This window comes from Bombina bombina, chromosome 7, assembly GCF_027579735.1.
Source record: "Bombina bombina isolate aBomBom1 chromosome 7, aBomBom1.pri, whole genome shotgun sequence".
NCBI lineage: Eukaryota > Metazoa > Chordata > Amphibia > Anura > Bombinatoridae > Bombina > Bombina bombina.
The window spans coordinates 173,959,995-173,983,038 of record NC_069505.1 but is presented as its reverse complement, the minus strand read 5'-3'; the positions used below and the strand labels follow the sequence as shown (position 1 = coordinate 173,983,038).

At 36.2% G+C, this 23,044-nt stretch overlaps 1 protein-coding gene across 3 annotated transcripts in view; it reads right to left on the bottom strand.

Moving 5' to 3' along the window:
• Positions 1–23,044, bottom strand: part of OSBPL5 (oxysterol binding protein like 5) — a 526,154-nt gene that overhangs the window by 351,424 nt on the left and 151,686 nt on the right. For all 3 annotated transcript variants that reach the window (XM_053720419.1, XM_053720421.1, XM_053720420.1), the window contains exon 2: positions 5,800–5,956. In XM_053720419.1, the coding sequence (XP_053576394.1) occupies positions 5,800–5,935 (136 nt within the window). In that variant the 5' untranslated portion in view covers positions 5,936–5,956. The remainder of the gene's footprint in view (positions 1–5,799; positions 5,957–23,044) is intronic.

The following is a 23,044-nucleotide window of genomic DNA, read 5'->3' as shown; positions in this document are numbered from 1 at the left end:
TCCAGAGGTATTTTACGATAATGTTTTGTTTTTATTTTTTTATATACTAAGGGCCGGATTACGAGTGGAGTGATATCTTAAAGGGACAGGAAACCCAAACATTTCTTTCATGATTTGGATAGAACATACAATTTTAAACAACTTTCCAATTTACGTCTATTATCAAATTTGCTTCATTCTCTTGTTATCAATTCCTGAAGGAACAGCATTGTACTACTGGCAGCTAGCTGAACACATCTAGTCAGCCAATCACAAGAGACAAATGTGTGCAAGTACCAATCAGCAGCTAACTTCCACTAGTGTAGGATACGTGCATATTCTTTTTCAGCAAGGAATACCAAGAGAACAAAGCACATTTGAAAATAGAAGTGAATTTAAAAGTATCTTGAAATTACAGACTCTATCTGAATCATGCAAATTAATTTTGACTTTAATATCCCCTTTATGTGCACCCGTAAAGGGGCAAACTTGTCCAGTTTACGGGCGCACGTTAAATAACCAGACATTACAAGACATGATTCAGACATTACAAGTGGCTGGTTAATGTGACCGCGTGTTCGCGGGTTCACTTTGCACTTAGCGCAAGGTCAGAACTCTGGTTAAAAATTAAAAAAATGCCCCAATTGCCCCCAAAATAAACAGTACAGTACATTTACATTAAAAATAAAGATGAACATTTAAAAAAAAAAAAAAACTGCACAAAGCAGTTAGACGGGGATAAAGTGAGGGGATGTGGGGTTTTAGAAAACAAACAGCACCTACAGTGCTTTTACATAGAGGTCAATGGGGGACTGTGTTTTCACTATATATATATGTGTATATGCTTATATATATTTATATATATATACATATAAACACATAAATATATATGTACATAAGCGCTAGGTGGTTTGTCATGTCTGTCGACATGAAAACGAGGCTCCCATTGAAGCTTATGGAAACATGCACTGCTCTTGTGATTGCTTGCTTATGGGAAATGCGAACAGAAGGTCGCGTTCACATAACCGCACACTTGTAATACCAGCACACATTTACGTGCACTTGTATTACTGAGTGGAGCACAATGTAGCGCTCCACTCATAATCTAGTCCTAAAGGAATAAACTAAATAATTTATTAGGTTATATTGTTATATTTCATGTCCCTTTAAATTCACAACATATTTAAACTTAAAGGGACCATTAAACTCTTTGAGATTGTAATATAAAATGTTTAGTTTTCTGTAATAAAATAAATTTGCAATATAGTTTTATTAATTTACCCCTTTTCTTAAAATTAAACTCTGAAAATTGTGAGGTTTCCAACTCCTGTAAGAGGAATAAGTGCAGACTCCATAATTGACACTGCTATATTTCTCAGACATTGTTTGCACACGCTAGTGACTCATTAATCGCTGTCACTAATTGACACTGCTATACTCCTCAGACATTGTTTGCACGCGCTAGTGACTCATTAATAGCTGTCATAATTGACACTGCTTTACTCCTCAGATATTGTTTGCACGCGCTAGTGACTCATTAATAGCTGTCATAATTAACACTGCTATACTCCTCAGATATTGTTTGCACGCGCTAGTGACTTATTAATAGCTGTCATAATTGACACTGCTTTACTCCTCAGATATTGTTTGCATGCGCTAGTGACTCATTAAGAGCTGTCATAATTGACACTGCTTTACTCCTCAGACATTGTTTGCACGCGCTAGTGACTCATTAAGAGCTGTCATAATTAACACTGCTATACTCCTCAGACATTGTTTGCACGCGCTAGTGACTTATTAATAGCTGCCACTAATTGACACTGCTTTACTCCTCAGATATTGTTTGCACGCGCTAGTGACTCATTAAGAGCTGTCATAATTAACACTGCTATACTCCTCAGACATTGTTTGCACGCGCTAGTGACTTATTAATAGCTGCCACTAATTGACACTGCTATACTCCTCAGATATTGTTTGCACGCGCTAGTGACTCATTAATAGCTGTCATAATTGACACTGCTTTACTCCTCAGATATTGTTTGCACGCGCTAGTGACTCATTAAGAGCTGTCATAATTAACACTGCTATACTCCTCAGACATTGTTTGCACGCGCTAGTGACTTATTAAGAGCTGTCATAATTAACACTGCTATACTCCTCAGACATTGTTTGCACGCGCTAGTGACTTATTAAGAGCTGTCATAATTAACACTGCTATACTCCTCAGACATTGTTTGCACACGCTAGTGACTTAATAATAGCTGCCACTAATTGACACTGCTATACTCCTCAGACATTGTTTGCACACGCTAGTGACTTAATAATAGCTGCCACTAATTGACACTGCTTTACTCCTCAGATATTGTTTGCACGCGCTAGTGACTCATTAAGAGCTGTCATAATTAACACTGCTATACTCCTCAGACATTGTTTGCACGCGCTAGTGACTCATTAATAGCTGTCACTAATTGACACTGCTATACTCCTCAGACATTGTTTGCACGCGCTAGTGACTCATTAATAGCTGTCACTAATTGACACTGCTATACTCCTCAGACATTGTTTGCACGCGCTAGTGACTCATTAAGAGCTGTCACTAATTGACACTGCTATACTCCTCAGACATTGTTTGCACGCGCTAGTGACTCATTAATAGCTGTCACTAATTGACACTGCTATACTCCTCAGACATTGTTTGCACGCGCTAGTGACTCATTAAGAGCTGTCACTAATTGACACTGCTATACTCCTCAGACATTGTTTGCACACGCTAGTGACTTATTAATAACTATCACTAATTGGCCTCTGCAGATAAGGAAACCTGGGCTACAATTTGGCATCGCTCATTGCTTTATTGACACAAAACATTTACACGTTTTCAATATAACAAAAATAATATAATTTAAAATAAAACATTTCTTTCAGGCTGATCTTTGCTTTCAATACATCATTCTATCAGACAAACATTTAGGGCCAGGTTACGAGTGGAGCACTATTTATAGTGTTAACTCCGCTAGAAATAAACTTTTTGCGCATGTTGGGTAGCGCTCATATTACAAGTTGAAAGTAAAAAGTTTTCACTTGCGCACTAACCTGACGTACGCAAAAAAATGAACTTAAAAAATTGTGATTGTACTAATGGAGCGAGAAAAGTGGAAAAAACCCTATTTCTTTATAAATACTTATTTCTATATACAGTATATAGCTGATGTTTTTTTGGTAATATATATATATATATATATATATATATACACACACACACACATATATATATATATATATATAAAAGATGAAAAGTATATACAGTATGTGTGTATCCATATGTTTTCTTGTGTTTATATGTGTATATATGTCTGTAAATATATATATATATATATATATATATATACACACACACATATAAATACATAAATACATTTGTACACATATATAAACATATTTATATATTTATATATATCTGTATGTTTTCTAACACCTGATACCTCATATTTTTAACCCCTTATAATTTTTTTGTGCAATATTTATTTTGAATGATTTTTATAAGATACTGTTATTATGAGTGTAACTGTACTTTTCAATTTCATTTTGATGTGTCTTGTGAATTCTTTTCAGTTAACCAGAGCTTTAAAGTTGCGGTAATCATTATACCGTAAATCACTATTGAGCTCACACGTTTGTATTTACTTTCACCTTGTAATATGAGCGATCCTTCTGACGAAATAAACCCAATATTGCTCGTGCAAAACAGTTAGCAAACCACTCATAATCTGTAGTGGTTAAGGTCCCTTTAAAAACTAAATTAAGAGCCCAATTACAGCTGTAGTCTCACAAACTTACGTGATACGTAGGGATATGCCAGACCCACCCATACACTGTAAGATGTTTTTTTATTTTTAAGTATTTCTAATAAAGATTAATTTTATATTTTGTTTTGATGTAACCACCATATTACTTATATAGGGAACTGAGTGCTAATATGTATCTTATTTTTTCAACTTCTCTTAGTTGAACTAGTAAATGTTACATAAGGATACATAGCACTGAATAGCCACACACATATGGCACTGAAGGCCTGATTTTATTTTAGTGGCAATTTTCTCTTTAAGAGACACTGAACCCAAAAATGTTCTTTCGAGATTCAGATAGAGCATGCAATTTTAAGCAACTTTCTAATTTACTCCTATTATCAATGTTTCTTCGTTCTCTTGCTATCTTTATATAAAAAAGAAGGCATCTAAGCTTTTTTCTTGGTTCAGACTCTGGACAGCAGTTTTTGATTAGTGGATGAATTTCTCCACCAATCAGCAAGGACAACCTAGGTTTTTCACCAAAAATGGGACGGCATGTAAACTTAAATTCTTGCATTTCAAATAAAGATTCCAAGAGAAAGAAGAAAAATTGATAATAGGAGTAAATTAGAAAGTTGCTTAAAATTTCATGCTCTATCTGAATCACAAAAGAAAAAATTTGGGTTCAGTGTCCCTTTAATATTCCAAAGTAGTGCCATAATTTTTTACTTCTATAAATTTACTTTTAAAGGGACATTACATTAAACTGCTTGGCACATTTACATTGGTACTGCTTACCGTGATACTGTGTTTCCTTCTCTGCCTGCAGAGCCATTATTTTAATCCCTTAATGGTGACAGTTAATACAGCTCTACATCTTCATACTCTGAGTCGCCATCTTGGAGCCTAAGTAGTCTTTCACCCTGTGGCACAAGAGCTGTCAGATCAGTGACATTTTATCTCCTTTTATCAAGTTGTATCTGCACTTTAGCAGTTTAGCCGACAGAGGCTTCATTTTTCTTTATTATTTTAAGGGCATTTTTAATATTTGTTATATAACTTTTATATAAAAATATGCAAATGTAAAGCTTCTCTGTATTGTGGAAACTTAATAAAAGTGTAAGGTACATCTGTTAAAGGCTGACAATGTCATTGGTTTGTCATTGTCCACTGCTTCTGTCACAGGGTGCAACAATACACGCACTCTAAGATGGCGGGGCCCTGTATGAAGATGTGGAGATTCAGCAACTAGCAGCTTTAATGTGTTGAAATAAGAGAATCCTTCTGTAGAGAGCTAAAGACACTGAAGGAAAAACAATATAATAATGAGTATTAACCCCCCTACTGTAGTTATACCCAACGGTTTAATGTGCCCTTTAATTAATCAGGTTACAGCTGTGAATTTCCAAACCATAGAGATATTATTGTGAGTTAAAGGGATATTGTTGTTTTACATTTTGTCTCTTTTAGCTGGAGTGTAATAAATAACTTACAAATTGCCCTTTCACCTGTATTTTGTAATATGAAATAGCTGATTTTCCTGTTGAAACCTTCATTTATGATTACTGCAGTATGCTCTACAAAAAACCTCTGTAAACAAGAGGAAGCATCCTCTCAGTGGGGGTGGGTGAGATAGATTTAATGCTCTATTTAAGTATTGGCCTTTGTTTTTACTAAAAGAGGTATAAGATATGGAGGCCTTTGCTTATAGATAGAAAGATAGAGAGGTCTGCTCTCCCTGTAAGCTCAGCCTATTTAAATGCTTGCAGTTTCAATAAGCAAAAGCTAGTTCCTATAAACACGTTAATGGGAAAACAATTTTACAGTACACCTATATGTTTAGGGTCATTATGCAGACAAAAACAATAGACCTATATATTTTCTAATCATTAAGATTGATCAACAGATGCAGGTAGCAGCAATTTTACAAGATGAGGTCACTAGGCTTTGATTGCCGGCTATAGACAGAATGAAACTAAAACTTCTGCTGCAGCAATAAAAATATATATATATATAAAAAACAGTAACTAACCTGTGTTGAGCATATTTATATCATGATCGGTGCCAAAAGACATGTTGCGTGTTAGTCGGGGCACGTCATTCTTTTGGGGTGTAATTGCTGTGGGACACAACGAAAATCTTCTGCGAAGGAAATTTTCTTCCTTCATTGTGTGAGTTGAAGCGGTTCTCTGAAATAATTATATTAATAGAAGTTACTGGCAATCCTGTCATTTTTTTTCTATAAGTTTCAGTATAATGAAAAAGATTAAAATAAATTATAAAATGAATTACAAAGAAAACACATTTGCTCATAAGAAACGCATCAAATTTGGAGTAATTAAAAAATGAGAAGAGAAATTTGAATATCTTTAAAAGTTGTCGTTTATGAAATAGTTGAATAGAAATATAAAATTCTATCACAACATAAAATTGCATTGTGCTGTGTTGTATTTTAAAATAGATGTTATATATACCATAATTATCTGAAACTGTGTAAGAGAATATATGAGACTTTTTGCATGGGCACTTCAGGGGCAGTATTTTGGCACACAGTGTCCACTGGTGGTATTTAGGACAGTTAATAGAGTAGAATTGCACAATCAGCATATGCATAATAAAAAGATAATGCAATACAAAACGTAGAGGTTTTCTGAAGAAAAACATTAACTATGCTTTTCTAAAGGATTTTGAGTAGAAGAATTTTTTTTCTGACAAATTTCAAAGTTACTTTTATTTTCCCTGCCACCTGTATCACATGACAGCCAGCAGCCAATAACAAACCGCATATATAGATTTTGATCAACACTTTAATCCGAATTTCAAATGAGTAGTAGAATTTTTATTCTGACAAATTTCAAAGTTACTTCCAATTTCTCTGCCACCTGTATCACATGACAGCCTGCAGCCAATAACAAACCACATATTCATAGGTATATACTGTGAACTCTTGCATGCACTCAGTTGGAGCTGGTGCCTCAGAAAGTGTGCAAATAAAAAGACAGAACAAATTAATAAATGTACATTGGAAAGTTTTGTTGTTGTTTTTTTTTTATTTAAACTTTTAACGAGAACTGCTTGTGCAATGATAACGCTGTCGGCATTCATCGATGTCTGTCATACATGATCCGCTTAGAAGATCATGTCGGACAGACCAATGATAAATGGGCCCCATTATCTGAATCATGAAAGTTTAATTTTATCTTTAGTGTCCTTGAAGACGCAATGTATTTAACACCCAGCAACCTGGTAATTTTCAGATGGAAATTAGCATCTCAGAGTATGCTTAAAGGGATACTAAACTATTTTTTTCTTTAATGATTCAGATAGAGCAGGAAATTTTAGGCAACTTTCTAATTTACTCCTATTATCAATTTTTCTTCGTTCTCTTAGTATCTTAATTGAAAAAACAGGAATGTAGGCTAGCATGCTGGCCCATTTTAGGTTCAGCACCAGGGTTGCACTTGCTGATTGGATGGCTAAATGTAGCCACCAATCAGTAAACGCTATCCAGGGTCCTAAACCAAAAGTAAGCTGGCTCCAAAGCAATTCCTGCTTTTCAAATACAGATCCAAGAAAAACTAAGAAAATTTGATAAAAGGAGTAAATTAGAAAGTTGTTCAAAATTGCTGCTCCACCTGAATCATGAAAGAAAAAAAAATAGGTTTAGTATCCCTTTAACAACTTTAATAAAATGGGGTGAAACACTGGTTTTGCACATGCAACCTTCAGCTGTGATCAACTCAGTGACCTAACTAAAATAAATATGAATAAATATATTTTAAAATAGGCACTAAACTAATTAATTTACATTATAATGAAATATTTAGTTAAAAAAAAAGATTTTAAAAAATACATTTACATCCTTATGCCTAGGAGAGGATCTTGAAAATGCTAACCAATTAAGGACCGAGTGCAACAAGACAAAAGCAATTTTTTGCTCAGAGTGTGTGCCCAAATTATAATCAGCTGCTGTACAATTGAATGGAACCATCAAACAGTCCCCTGCTGCAAAAAGATAATCCAACAACTTTGTAAATGTGCCAGATGTCATTATTTGTACTAAAAGTAATTTTAATGGCTGACGGGGGCCAAAAACAATTAAAGGGGCATTCTGTTCAAATTTAAATGCACATAGATGACTTACATCTTTGAATAAAAACATATTTGCAAAATACATGGATTGGCCAAAATGCTTCTTGCACGTACATGTTAAGCATAGCTAGATATTCTCAGTGCACCAGCATTTTATCATGTCAGCAATTAACAAACTGAGTCATTACCAAATGGTACAAGTATCTTAGGCTCTCTGAGTAACTTCTGTGTTTTAAATGCTGGTGCACGGTGCATATTTAAATACACTTTAACAGCTGTACCTTTTATTAGAAGCATTTTTGCTAATACATGTATATTACACAACTACTTCTATTAAATTCCAATTTTGTCTGGAATGTCCCTTTATTACAATAAAAATTAAGTCTAGAGACTGGATGATTCAGGATTCTGCTGCGGTGGTTGTAGCTGTTGGACACCAGCCCCTGAAGAGGACCTTCATGCATATGTCTGATGGTAATCGCTGCGTATGGAGGTACGGAAAGTTTATGTGCCGTAATACGTTTACTGTGTGAGATGAGCTAAATAGTGATAATAGCCGACACAGTAACATTTGCAGTTTAATTTGTCATCATTATAATTTTGGGAGGTCCGGGCATGGTTGTCTTAAGAAGAAACGGCTCCCACGAACTGTGTCCCGCAATACAATTTGCTGTACCCAGACACTGGGAAAGACACATAGAGAGATTGGAATGGAGTGCCTTGTAAATTATGGTATATACAGATTATAATCTTTTGGGCACTGCTCTGTATGGATGATAATTTGTGTCTTCCCTGTGGAACAGTTCTCAACAGCATGACTGGTCATGTCCTTTGCTTAATTCTAATACTTTGGCAAGTGCTGGTTAAAATTTATGGGCCAGACTACGAGTGGAGCACTATTTATTACTTTGGCTAGAGCGCTGATTGTGCAAGAAGTAAACTTTTTGCGTGCATCAGGTTGTGCTCGTACTATGCGTTGAAAGTAAAAAGTTATTGCTCTTGCGCTAACTCAAGTGCAAAAAGCCGAACTCAGAATATTGCGAGCACAATAACATAGGCGCATTTACCTGAGCTTGGTTATAGCTCCAACCCATGTGAGTAACCATTTGTATACAAGTATCTTACATCTCTCGGACAGTGTTACAGAGTTACACTATGTGGTACAATTTTGTTTCCTTTCTATGAGAATGAAATAAGAAACATCAGAAGATTGGAGATTCTAAGGAAGAACCTACATATCCTTATATGAACTTTGTGTATTTTATTATTATCACATTTATTTCACAATAACATATTTCCCCATAAAAAAAATGTGAAAAAAATGTAAAAAAAAACCCCTAAAAACCTACTTGCGTGCAAACCCGATCCCATTTTTTCTCATGTGCACTAACCCGACAAGAAAATATGAATATTTCACATTCCAATCTTCTTCACATAGAAGAATGTGCTCTATTTATTCATAAATACATATTTCTACATATATCTGATGGTATTTTAGTAACATATATCTCTACATAGATATACATGATTATATATAGGTATAGATATATACAGATATACTGTATATAGGATTATCTATTTAGAAATACTAAGAACATTTTCTACTATGTGCAGAACATTGAAATGTGAAATATTTACAGTAAATACACATTATAACACTTTATTAAATATGAATATTGCATAAATATGCTTTTTCATGTTTTCATCAACTTAACTGCAAAGGGCTCCAATGTATATATATATATATATATATATATATATACTGTATATATATATATATGTGTGTGTGTGTGTGTGTACATATGTATTTATGTGTTTATATATGTATATATGTTTGTAATACATATATACACATATAAATACATAAATACATGTGTGTGTGTATATATATATATATATATATATATACATACATAGACATCGATAGATAGATAGATAGATAGATAGATAGATAGATAGATATGTTAAATCCCTTTGCCTGCCTTTTTGTCTAACACCTAAGATCTCATATCTTTGAGCCCTTATACATTTTTTGTGCAATATCTTTTTTTAATATTTATTATTAGTGTTAGTGAGTATTAGTGTTAATATGAGTGTTATTATGAGTGTAACTGTATTGTGTAATAACTTTTTGATGTGTTTTGTGACACTTTTTTGTTTTGCGAAACAGTTGACCACAGCTCTGAGGACGCACTAACCCGACGAGCAATTGCACTCAAGCAATCACATTTCTACATGTAATATGAGCGCAATTTAACTTGCACGCAACAAATGTGAACACCCGATAATGCTTGCATTGAAACGTTTGCGCTCCATTAATAATCTGGACCTATATATATATATATATATACAGTTTCAACAGGTAAGTCCAGCACCTTTCTTTATGCTATTATTTCAGCATTTTTTCAGCATATTTCAGCAGAATTAGAGTAGTGCACGTATGCTGAGTGGGGTCTGCCAGCCCACATATATAGAAATATGGTAAAACAAATAGCGTCAGCACTTCTTGATAAAAAATTTCACTTTATTGAGGTAACAAACAAAGCTAAAAACAGCGACGTTTCGAGTCAACACAGACCCTTAGTCTAAGGGTCTGTGTTGACTCGAAAAGGTCGCTGTTTTTAGCTTTGTTATACAGCTAACTGTACAAATCAATTGAAAAACAAACTGAAATCTTTTAGGTAAAGGGAAATAAAAATAAAAAAATAAAATAATATGGTTGCATAAGTGTGAACACCCTTTCATAACTGGGGATGTAGCTGTGTTCAGAATTAAGCAATCACATTCAAAATCATGTTAAATAGGAGTCAGTACACACCTGTCATCATTTAAATGGCCTCTGATTAACCCCAAATAAAGTTCAGCTGCTCTAGTAGGTCTTTCCTGACATTTTGTTAGTCGCATCCTACAGCAAAAGCCATGGTCCGCAGAGAGCTTCTAAAGCATCAGAGGGATCTCATTGTTAAAAGGTATCAGTCAGGAGAAGGGTACAAAAGAATTTCCAAGGCATTAGATATACCATGGAACACAGTGAAGACAGTCATCATCAAGTGAAGAAAATATGGTGCAACAGTGACATTTCCAAGAACTGGATGTCCCTCCAGAATTGATGAAAAGACAAGAAGAAAACTGGTCTGGGAGGCTGCCAAGAGGCCTACAGCAACATTAAAGGAGCTGCAGGAATATCTGGCAAGTACTGGCTGTGTGGTACATGTGACAACAATCGCACGTATTCTTCATATGTCTGGGCTATGGGGTAGAGTGGCAAGACGGAAGCCTTTTCTTACAAAAAAAAACATCCAAGCCCGGCTAAATTTTGCAAAAACACATCTGAAGTTTCCCAAAAGCATGTTGCAAAAGGTGTTCTGGTCTGATGAAACCAAAGTTGAACTTTTTGGCCATAATTCCAAAAGATATGTTTGGCGCAAAAACAACACTGCATATCACCAAAAGAACACCATACCCACAGTGAAGCATGGTGGTGTCAGCATCATGCTTTGGGGCTGTTTTTCTTCAGCTAGAACTGGGGCCTTAGTCAAGGTAGAGGGAATAATGAACAGTTCCAAATACCAGACAATATTGGCACAAAACCTTCAGGCTTCTGCTAGAAAGCTGAACATGAAGAGGAACTTCATCTTTCAGCATGACAACGACCCAAAGCATACATCCAAATCAACAAAGGAATGGCTTCACCAGAAGAAGATTAAAGTTTTGGGATGGCCCAGCCAGAGCCCAGACCTGAGTCCAATTCAAAATCTGTGGGGTGATCTGAAGAGGGCTGTGCACAGGAGATGCCCTCGCATTCTGACAGATTTAGAGTGTTTTTGCAAAGAAGAGTTGGCAAGTCAAGAAGTGCCATGCTGAAAAACTCATTAACAAAAAAGACTGAGTGCTGTAATAAAATCAAAAGGTGCTTCAATAATGTATTAGTTTAAGGGTGTTCACACTTATGCAACCATATTATTTTTTTTTATTTTTTTATTTCCCTTTACCTAAAAGATTTGAGTTTGTTTTTCAATTGAGTTGTACAGTTTATAGGTCACATTAAAGGTGGAAAAAGTTCTGAAATGATTTATCTTTGTCTCATTTTTTTACATCACAAAAACATGACATTTTAACAGGGGTGTGTAGACTTTTTATATCCACAGTATATATATATATATATATATATATATATATATATATATATATATATATATATATATATATATATATATATATATATATATATATAATAGTATTGTTATTGGAGGGCACCCACAGGACTTATTGAAAAAAATGAATATATAACTTTATTTTCAAATAGGTTCACATTAGTACAATGTATATAAAATATATATATACACACACACTTACTTTCAAACACACACTGTATTTATATGTATATAATCTATACACTTTGGTTAATGGACGCTAATTAAATCCAATTAAGGGTTGAATGGTTGTCTTCGGGCTTGAGAATCCTTCTCTGTCACAGAGTCTCGCCCACTTCAGGTGCAATAGTCCTATTTCTGTTGAAGGTGGTAAATAACCCCAGAGCAAGCCACACAGAAATGCAAGCACCATGTGTTACACACATTGCAGGGATCACTGAAAGGCTTTCATTTAGTGTAGGAAGTGTTACTGCCCATTACTAGAGGATCTCACTATCCCTCTAACCAGACTGTGCTCCAGCTCCTCCCACCAGCAACAGCAGTGTTTACTGAAGTGTTTCTGTTCCCTGTCCAGTGGGAACTAAGTTCCTCCTGCAAAATTAGTGCAGGAACTTCGTTCCCATGCGTTCCCACTCAACTTGACCCCTGGAAATGAGGTTTATTGGATTAACAGAAAATGTGCAATTTGCATCAAAACGAAATTAGACAGGTGCATAAATTTGGGCACCCTTGTCATTTTGTTGATTTGAATACCTGTAACTACCTAGCACTGATTAATTGGAACACACAATTGGTTTGGTGAGCCCATTAAGCCTTGAACTTCATAGACAGGTGCATCTAATCATGAGAAAAGGTATTGAAGGTGGCCAATTGAAAGTTGTTGTTCTCTTTAACTCTCCTCTGAAGAATGTCGACATGGGGGCCTCAAAACAACTCTCAAATGACCTGAAAACAAAGATTGTTCAACATTATGGATTAGGGGAAGGTTACAAAAAGCTATCGCAGAGACTTAAGCTGTCAGTGTCCACTTTGAGGAACATAGTGAGGAAATGGAAGACCACAGGCACAGTTCTTGTTAAGGCCAGAAGTAAAATATCAGAGAGGCAAAGGCAAAACATGGTGAGAACGGTCAAAAACATCCCACAGATCACCTCCAAAGACCTACAACATCATCTTGCTGCAGATGGTGTCACTGTGCATCGTTCAACAACTCAGCGTATGGGAGAGTGATGCGGTAGAAGCCTTTTCTGCAAACACTCCACAAACAGAGTCGCTTGAGGTATGCAAACGCACATTTGGACAAGCCAGCTTCATTTTGGAAGAAGGTGCTGTGGACTGATGAAACAAAGATTGAGTTATTTGGTCATAACAAGGAGCATTATGCATGGCGGCAAAAGAACACAGCGTTCCAAGACAAACACTTGCTAGCCACAGTAAAATTTTGTTGATGTTCCATCATGCTGTGGGGCTGTGTGGCCAATGCCGGTAATGGGAATCTTGTTAAAGTTGAGGGTCGCATGGATTCCACTCAATATCAGCAGATACTTGAGAATAATGTTTAGGAATCAGTCACAAAGTTGAAGTTAGCTGGATATTTCAACAAGACAACGAACCAAAACACTGCTCAAAATCAACTCTGGCATTTATGCAGCGGAACAAGTACAATGTTCTGAAATGGTAATCCCAGTCTCCAGACCTGAATATCATTGAAAATCTGTAGGGTGATTTGAAGCGGGCTGTCCATGCTCGGCAACCATCAAACCTAACTGAACTGGAGATGTTTTGCAAGGAGTAATGTTCCAAAATACCTTCATCCAGAATCCAGACACTCATTACAGGCTATAGGAAGTGTCTAGAGGCTGTTATTTCTGCTAAAGGAGGCTCTACTAAACATTATTGCGATATTTCTGTTGGGGTGCCCAAATTTATGCACCTGTCTAATTTCATTTTGATGCATATTCCACATTTTCTGTTAATCCAATAAACCTAATTTCACTACTAAAATATTACTGTGTCCTTCAATTATTTGATAGATCAAAATGAAATTGCTGATCCAAACACCCAATTATTTAAAAATGGAAATCATGGAGATTGTCAGGGGTGCCTAAACGTTTGCATACAACTGTATCTATATATATATATATATATATATATATATATATATATATATATATATATATATATATATATATACACAATACAACAATAAACAAATCCTCCCTCCAAAGATCAGCCACCTGGGTGCAAACATGTAATGAATAGTCCTGAATAAAGGATGCACTCTCAGGAGTTTTAGACAAATAGTGTTAACTTTAATGCAATGACGTTTCAGAGACCAACTGTCCCTTTCATCAGATCAGTGTAAACAAACAGTGTGAAATGCCACAATATATAGGGGCATATTTATCAAGCTCCGTATGGAGCTTGAAGCCCCTTGTTTCTGGCGACCCTTCTAAAGACCGCTGCTCCATAACCTGCCTGCCTGTTCTGAGGCGGCGGACAGACATCGCTGAAAGTCCTCGAATGATAAATGCTGACAGCGTTTGCTGTCGGCATTTATCGATGTGCGGCGGACATGATCCGCAATATCGTATCATGTCTGCTCGCACATTAATAAATAGGCCCCATAGTGAGAAAATGTGCCAAACAATCACATACCCCTCCTCTCAAAATTTGCATCCTGCAGAGCTTTTTCTAACGCACTGACACTGTTTGTCTAAAACTCCTGAGAGTGACGTAACTTCCGGTAAAGAGGTTGCGTAAACACGGGTAGTGTAACACTGAACACGCTATAGGCAACACACGAAAAAGATATATTATATTGGAAGTCACAATGTAACAAAGCATTACAGATTGATGAGTTGTTTAACACATGGGGCTACTGGAAATACAAATGGGAAGCCCTTTTGTTCACAACTGTGTTATATAAAAAGTTTGTATTTTATACCAGGAAGTGAATGTTGTAAACTTCTAGGGTCACATTAGCCTATACCGGAAATGATGTAGATTTGGCGCCCTTTTTGACAGGAAGAAGGAGGTACCTGTTTGTTTTTCACTGTATTTAAGCACGGTTTGTGTGCATATTTGTTGTTCTGAAAAAGGGGAGTTTTATTCCCCGAAACATCAATAAATTTGTTGATTTAAAGAAATCCTGGTTCGCTTCTGATTCTGTTTCAGTTTTATATACATATATATTGTTTAACCTTTTGATTGTTTGTTCAAATATATATGTAATATATATGCCTGATGAGGTTGGAGAATACATGGCAAGGGATCTAAGACCATTCCTCTATACAGAATCTCTCCAGCAAACTGGAATAGCTACTAGATTTAGATTAGATCATATTACTTTCACGTTTGCCTTTTATAGCTTTGAATAAAATATTAAGTGAATTATGAAATAGGCCTTGAATATAAATAATTAAATTCCCATTGACTTTCATTATACAATTAGGTTAATTTTACACATTTTTCCTTCAGGAATAGAACTCTAGTGTAAACAGAGAGCTGTCTGTACTTATGTATTTTAGTAGCAAAATTCTGTATTTCATTGTTACCAGATGTTCACCCAAGTATCTCTCTCCTCCTTAAAGTAATAGAAAGATCACAAATTAAATGTCCATAAATGCATTTTAAATAGAAACATTTTTGCAATATATTTCCATTACCAAAAATGCTTCTAGTAAATGATTAGTGTTTCAGCGGCAAACACACATATGCTTCATGTAACTATAGGATCAAGATGATCAGAGAGCTAGGGGTGGTGAGTATTGCATCAGTGAAGACTTGGGGGCCGATTTATCAAGCTCAGAATGGAGCTTGATGCCCCTGTTTCCCCGCGAGCCTTAAGGCTTGCCGGAAACAGAAGTTATGAAGCAGCGGTCTAAAGACCGCTGCTCCATAACTGGTCCGCCTGCTCTGAGGCCGCAGACAGAAATCAACCTGATCAAATATGATCAGGTTGATTGACACCCCCTGCTAGCGGCCGATTGGCCGCAAATCTGCAGGGGGTGGTATTGCACAAGCAGAACTGCTGCTGCAAAGATAAATGCCGACAGTGTATGCCTTAATGTGCAGGCATGCTGTTTGAATGCTGGTGCATGGGACCTCACAGGATATGTGTGTATGCCGTTGATAAGCAGTTATAACTTTTAGTAGAATCATTTTTACTAATAGAAATATATTGCAAAAATTCTTCTGTTTAAATTTAAGTGCCCATTTCAGTTTTGACCTTTCTGTCCCTTTAATTACATCTCTAATAAAAATAAAACAAACCGTATACTGAATAAATGCGTTTAACCAGGAGGCATCACATACTGAATAACAATATATTTAACACTGACTCCCTGCACTATTTTAAGGGAGATGTCAAATGATGCAAGAATTGCTTTTATGGTTAGCATTCCATTAAGTGATTACTGTATAATGACTTGAGGCTAGTTGTGACCACTTCATGAAATTGGCCATTCAAATGGTATTGCTATTTCCTGATGTATTAGTAGAACACACAGAGAGTAAATATAATTATATTACTGTGCTTCCATATGACTAATACGGTGACTCAGCTATATACTGTACACACAGCCGTTAGATTTCCTTTTATATCATATCTAAATTTAGAGCACTCAGCAAAAAAACATTTTTTTATAGCAAACAAAATGCAAACAATTGCTTAAAATGAGAATACATGTTCTGATATCATTGTGCTTTTAAACCAGATAGATAATCCCTTTATTGCCCATTCCCCAGTTTTTCCATAACCAACACAGTTACATTAATACACTTTTTACCTCTGTGATTACCTTGTATCTAAGCCTCAGCAGACTGCCCCCTTATTTCAGTTTGTTTGACAGACTTGCATTTTAGCCAATCAGTGCTGACTCAAAAATAACGCAATGGTAGTGAGCACAATTTTATATGGCACACATGAACTGCTGTGGAAAACTGTCAAAGTGCACTATAAATAAGGTGACCTTCAACGGTTTCGAAATCAATTTGAGCCTACCTAAGTTTAGCTTTAAATAAAAGAATACCAAGGGAACAAAGCAAATTTTATGATAAAAGTAAATTGCAGAGTTGTTTAAAATCAAAGTCCTATCTGAATCATGAAAGTTTAATTTTGACTTGACTGTCCCTTTAAATCATACCACATGAAGTCTACAGAGCTCTTATGTATTTTACATCTATGTAACACTCTTCATCATAAATTATGCACTAAATAATATTAAGAATTTGCAGAAAAATATCCCAAATTTATAAAAAGAGTAGTGGTAACAATGGGGCCGATTTATCACGGCCCGAATGGGGCCTTATACCGCTGTTTCCGCACAAGCCTTCTTAAAACCGCTGCTCCTTAACTCATACACCGCCTCTGAGGCTGCGGACATCAATCCGCCTGATCTAATACGATTCACTAGAACTGCTTGTGCAATGATAAATGCAGACAGTGTGTGCTGTCTGCATTTATCAATGTCTGGCGGACATGATCGCTACAGCGGAGAATTTCCGCCAGACACTTGATAAATCGGCCCCATTGTATCAAAACTAGGCTTGAATTTAGATGAATCATTCGGAACGAATATTCTGAAAAGTTAGTTTTTCTGAATATCTGTGTGCTGCACTATTCTGTATTCGGTTAGTTTAAAACAAACCAAATACTGAATATTCATTAACATTTACATAAGTTTTTAAAACTAATATAAATGTTTTCTACTCCTGTCACTTCGATACTTACCTGTAGCACACTGGGGAGCTGTGCTAATTCTCTTCTTCTTTATAGACTCCTGGGCCATGCTAATGCTCTTATTAGTGCGGCCCCCCAGGACGCTACATGTACATTAGTGTGGCGAATCCCTTCTCATTTAGCGAAATCAGGGGGCCACACTAATCCAACCCTTCTTCACAGAGTCCAATGCTTCTGAATTCTCCTATTAGCGTGGGCCTGGACTCTGTAAAGATGGCTGAATTAGCGTGCCCCCCTGCCTACACTAAAGGAGAAGGGATGTGCAACGCTAATGAAGAGATGTGCCGCGCTAATGGGCTAATAGAAGCATTATCGCAGCCCGGGGGTCTACCAAGGGGATTAGTGCGGATCCTCAGTTTGCTAAAGGTAATACACTTAATTTAAAGAATAACTAATATATTCATGAATTATATTAATTATTCTTTAAATTAGTTAGTGCATTCATTCGGAAATTTGTTTGATAGTTAAAACCAAATGAATATCCGCATTTTTGTTACGAATTGACATTCATAACAAAACGAATGCACATCACGAATCAAAACACAGTGTGCAAACAAACTACAGAAACAACACAAAGATTATGAAGATTGTTAAATATAGTTTACTACAACAAACTACAATTAATGAATGCATTCAATAATTAAGGTTAACTAATGATTGATTAGACAGTTAATTACTGGTTAACATTAATAAAGGATTTGTCCTGGTACCTTCACCACTACAAAACTATTCAATTAAAAGGACGTTGTATAAGGGGAAAAAAGCTATCCTGAATAATGAATATGAAACAGTAACAATTGAAGGAATAGGAAAGTCAAAATTAAACGTGCATGATTCAGATAGAGAATGCAGTTTTAAGACACTTTTAAATTCACTTCTATTTTCAAATGTGCTTCGTTCTCTTGGTATCCCTTGCTGAAAAAGAATACGCACATATCCTACATTAGTGGTAGCTAGCAGCTGATTGGTGCCACACATTTGTCTCTTGTGATTGGTTATCTAGATGTGTTCAGTTAGCTGCCAGTAGTGTAATGCTGTTCCTTTAGCAAAGAATAACAAAAGAATGAAGCAGATTTGATAATAGAAGTAAATTGGAAAGTTGTTTGAAATTGTATGCTCTATCTGAATCATGAAAGGTTCCCTGTCCCTTTAAACATGTTCAAAATATTATTTGCATAATAAAATGTTGTCAAAAATGTTTAAGTTAAAACCAGCAGAAATTGTGTGCGGCCAGCTTGTACTATATCATTACATTTATTGTGTTTTTAGCTTTTCTTTTGCTTTACTATTGAAATGTCACGCTCAGAATACAGACATTTTAAATAACATTTGGAATTCTGCAATATTTAAAATGTCACTGTCAGGACAAATATTGCCAAAAGTTCAGGGAAGCTATAACCTTAAAGGGACAGTCTACACCAGAATTTCTATTGTTTAAAAAGATAGATTATCCCTTTATTATTCATTACCTAGTTTTGCATAACCAACACAGTTATATAAATACACGTTTTACCTCTGTGATTACCTTAAATATAAGTCTCTGCAAACTGCCCCCTTATTTCAGTTCTTTTGATAGACATCCATTTTAGCCAATTAGAGCTGACTCACTGGAACTCCACGTGCATGAGCACAGTGTTATCTATATGACGCACATGAACTAACACCCTCTAGTGGTGAAAAACTGTCAAAATGCCCTGAGCTAAGAGGCAGCCTCTAAGGGCTTAAAAATTAGCATATGAACCTCCTAGGTTTAGCTTTCAACTAAGAATACCAAGGCCTAGATTTAGAGTTCGGCGGTAGCCGTCAAAACCAGCGTTAGAGGCTCCTAACGCTGGTTTTGGCCGCCCGCTGGTATTTGGAGTCAGTGATTAAAGGGTCTAACGCTCACTTTACAGCCGCGACTTTTCCATACCGCAGATCCCCCTACGCCATTTGCGTAGCCTATCTTTTCAATGGGATCTTTCTAACGCTGGTATTTAGAGTCGTTTCTGCAGTGAGCGTTAGAGCTCTAACGACAAGATTCCAGCCGCCTGAAAATAGCAGGAGTTAAGAGCTTTCTGGCTAACGCCGGTTTATAAAGCTCTTAACTACTGTACCCTAAAGTACACTAACACCCATAAACTACCTATGTACCCCTAAACCGAGGTCCCCCCACATCGCCGCCACTCGATTAAAATTTTTAACCCCTAATCTGCCGACCGCCACCTACGTTATACTTATGTACCCCTAATCTGCTGCCCCTAACACCGCCGACCCCTGTATTATATCTATTAACCCCTAACTTGCCCCCCACAACGTCGCCGCAAGCTACTTAAAATAATTAACCCCTAATCTTCCGACCGCAAATCGCCGCCACCTACGTTATCCCTATGTACCCCTAATCTGCTACCCCTAACATCGCCGACCCCTATGTTATATTTATTAACCCCTAATCTGCCCCCCTCAACGTCGCCGACACCTACCTACACTTATTAACCCCTAATCTGCCGAGCGGACCTGAGCGCTACTATAATAAAGTTATTAACCCCTAATCCGCCTCACTAACCCTATCATAAATAGTATTAACCCCTAATCTGCCCTCCCTAACATCGCCGACACCTACCTTCAATTATTAACCCCTAATCTGCCGACCGGAGCTCACCGCTATTCTAATAAATGTATTAACCCCTAAAGCTAAGTCTAACCCTAACACTAACACCACCCTAAGTTAAATATAATTTTTATCTAACGAAATAAATTAACTCTTATTAAATAAATAATTCCTATTTAAAGCTAAATACTTACCTGTAAAATACATCCTAATATAGCTACAATATAAATTATAATTATATTATAGCTATTTTAGGATTAATATTTATTTTACAGGCAACTTTGTAATTATTTTAACCAGGTACAATAGCTATTAAATAGTTAAGAACTATTTAATAGTTACCTAGTTAAAATAATAACAAATTTACCTGTAAAATAAATCCTAACCTAAGATATAATTAAACCTAACACTACCCTATCAATAAAATAATTAAATAAACTACCTACAATTACCTACAATTAACCTAACACTACACTATCAATAAATTAATTAAATAAACTACCTACAATTACCTACAATTAACCTAACACTACACTATCAATAAATTAATTAAACACAATTGCTACAAATAAATACAATTAAATAAACTATCTAAAGTACAAAAAATAAAAAAGAACTAAGTTACAGAAAATAATAAAATATTTACAAACATAAGAAAAATATTACAACAATTTTAAACTAATTACACCTACTCTAAGCCCCCTAATAAAATAACAAAGCCCCCCAAAATAAAAAATTCCCTACCCTATTCTAAAATACAAATATTACAAGCTCTTTTACCTTACCAGCCCTGAACAGGGCCCTTTGCGGGGCATGCCCCAAGAATTTCAGCTCTTTTGCCTGTAAAAAAAAACATACAATACCCCCCCCCCAACATTACAACCCACCACCCACATACCCCTAATCTAACCCAAACCCCCCTTAAATAAACCTAACACTACCCCCCTGATGATCTTCCTACCTTGTCTTCACCATGCCAGGTTCACCGATCCGTCCTGGCTCCAAGATCTTCATCCAACCCAAGCGGGGGCTAGACATCCACTGAAGAAGTCCAGAAGAGGGTCCAAAGTCTTCCTCCTATCCGGCAAGAAGAGGACATCCGGACCGGCAAACATCTTCTCCAAGCGGCATCTTCTATCTTCTTCCATCCGATGACGACCGGCTCCATCTTGAAGACCTCCAGCGCGGATCCATCCTCTTCTTCCGACGACTAGACGACGAATGACGGTTCCTTTAAGGGACGTCATCCAAGATGGCGTCCCTCGAATTCCGATTGGCTGATAGGATTCTATCAGCCAATCGGAATTAAGGTAGGAATTTTCTGATTGGCTGATGGAATCAGCCAATCAGAATATAGTTCAATCCGATTGGCTGATCCAATCAGCCAATCAGATTGAGCTCGCATTCTATTGGCTGATCGGAACAGCCAATAGAATGCGAGCTCAATCTGATTGGCTGATTGGATCAGCCAATCGGATTGAACTATATTCTGATTGGCTGATTCCATCAGCCAATCAGAAAATTCCTACCTTAATTCCGATTGGCTGATAGAATCCTATCAGCCAATCGGAATTCGAGGGACGCCATCTTGGATGACGTCCCTTAAAGGAACCGTCATTCGTCGTCTAGTCGTCGGAAGAAGAGGATGGATCCGCGCTGGAGGTCTTCAAGATGGAGCCGGTCGTCATCGGATGGAAGAAGATAGAAGATGCCGCTTGGAGAAGATGTTTGCCGGTCCGGATGTCCTCTTCTTGCCGGATAGGAGGAAGACTTTGGACCCTCTTCTGGACTTCTTCAGTGGATGTCTAGCCCCCGCTTGGGTTGGATGAAGATCTTGGAGCCAGGACGGATCGGTGAACCTGGCATGGTGAAGACAAGGTAGGAAGATCATCAGGGGGGTAGTGTTAGGTTTATTTAAGGGGGGTTTGGGTTAGATTAGGGGTATGTGGGTGGTGGGTTGTAATGTTGGGGGGGGGTATTGTATGTTTTTTTTTACAGGCAAAAGAGCTGAAATTCTTGGGGCATGCCCCGCAAAGGGCCCTGTTCAGGGCTGGTAAGGTAAAAGAGCTTGTAATATTTGTATTTTAGAATAGGGTAGGGAATTTTTTATTTTGGGGGGCTTTGTTATTTTATTAGGGGGCTTAGAGTAGGTGTAATTAGTTTAAAATTGTTGTAATATTTTTCTTATGTTTGTAAATATTTTATTATTTTCTGTAACTTAGTTCTTTTTTATTTTTTGTACTTTAGATAGTTTATTTAATTGTATTTATTTGTAGCAATTGTGTTTAATTAATTTATTGATAGTGTAGTGTTAGGTTAATTGTAGGTAATTGTAGGTAGTTTATTTAATTATTTTATTGATAGGGTAGTGTTAGGTTTAATTATATCTTAGGTTAGGATTTATTTTACAGGTAAATTTGTTATTATTTTAACTAGGTAACTATTAAATAGTTCTTAACTATTTAATAGCTATTGTACCTGGTTAAAATAATTACAAAGTTGCCTGTAAAATAAATATTAATCCTAAAATAGCTATAATATAATTATAATTTATATTGTAGCTATATTAGGATGTATTTTACAGGTAAGTATTTAGCTTTAAATAGGAATTATTTATTTAATAAGAGTTAATTTATTTCGTTAGATAAAAATTATATTTAACTTAGGGGGGTGTTAGTGTTAGGGTTAGACTTAGCTT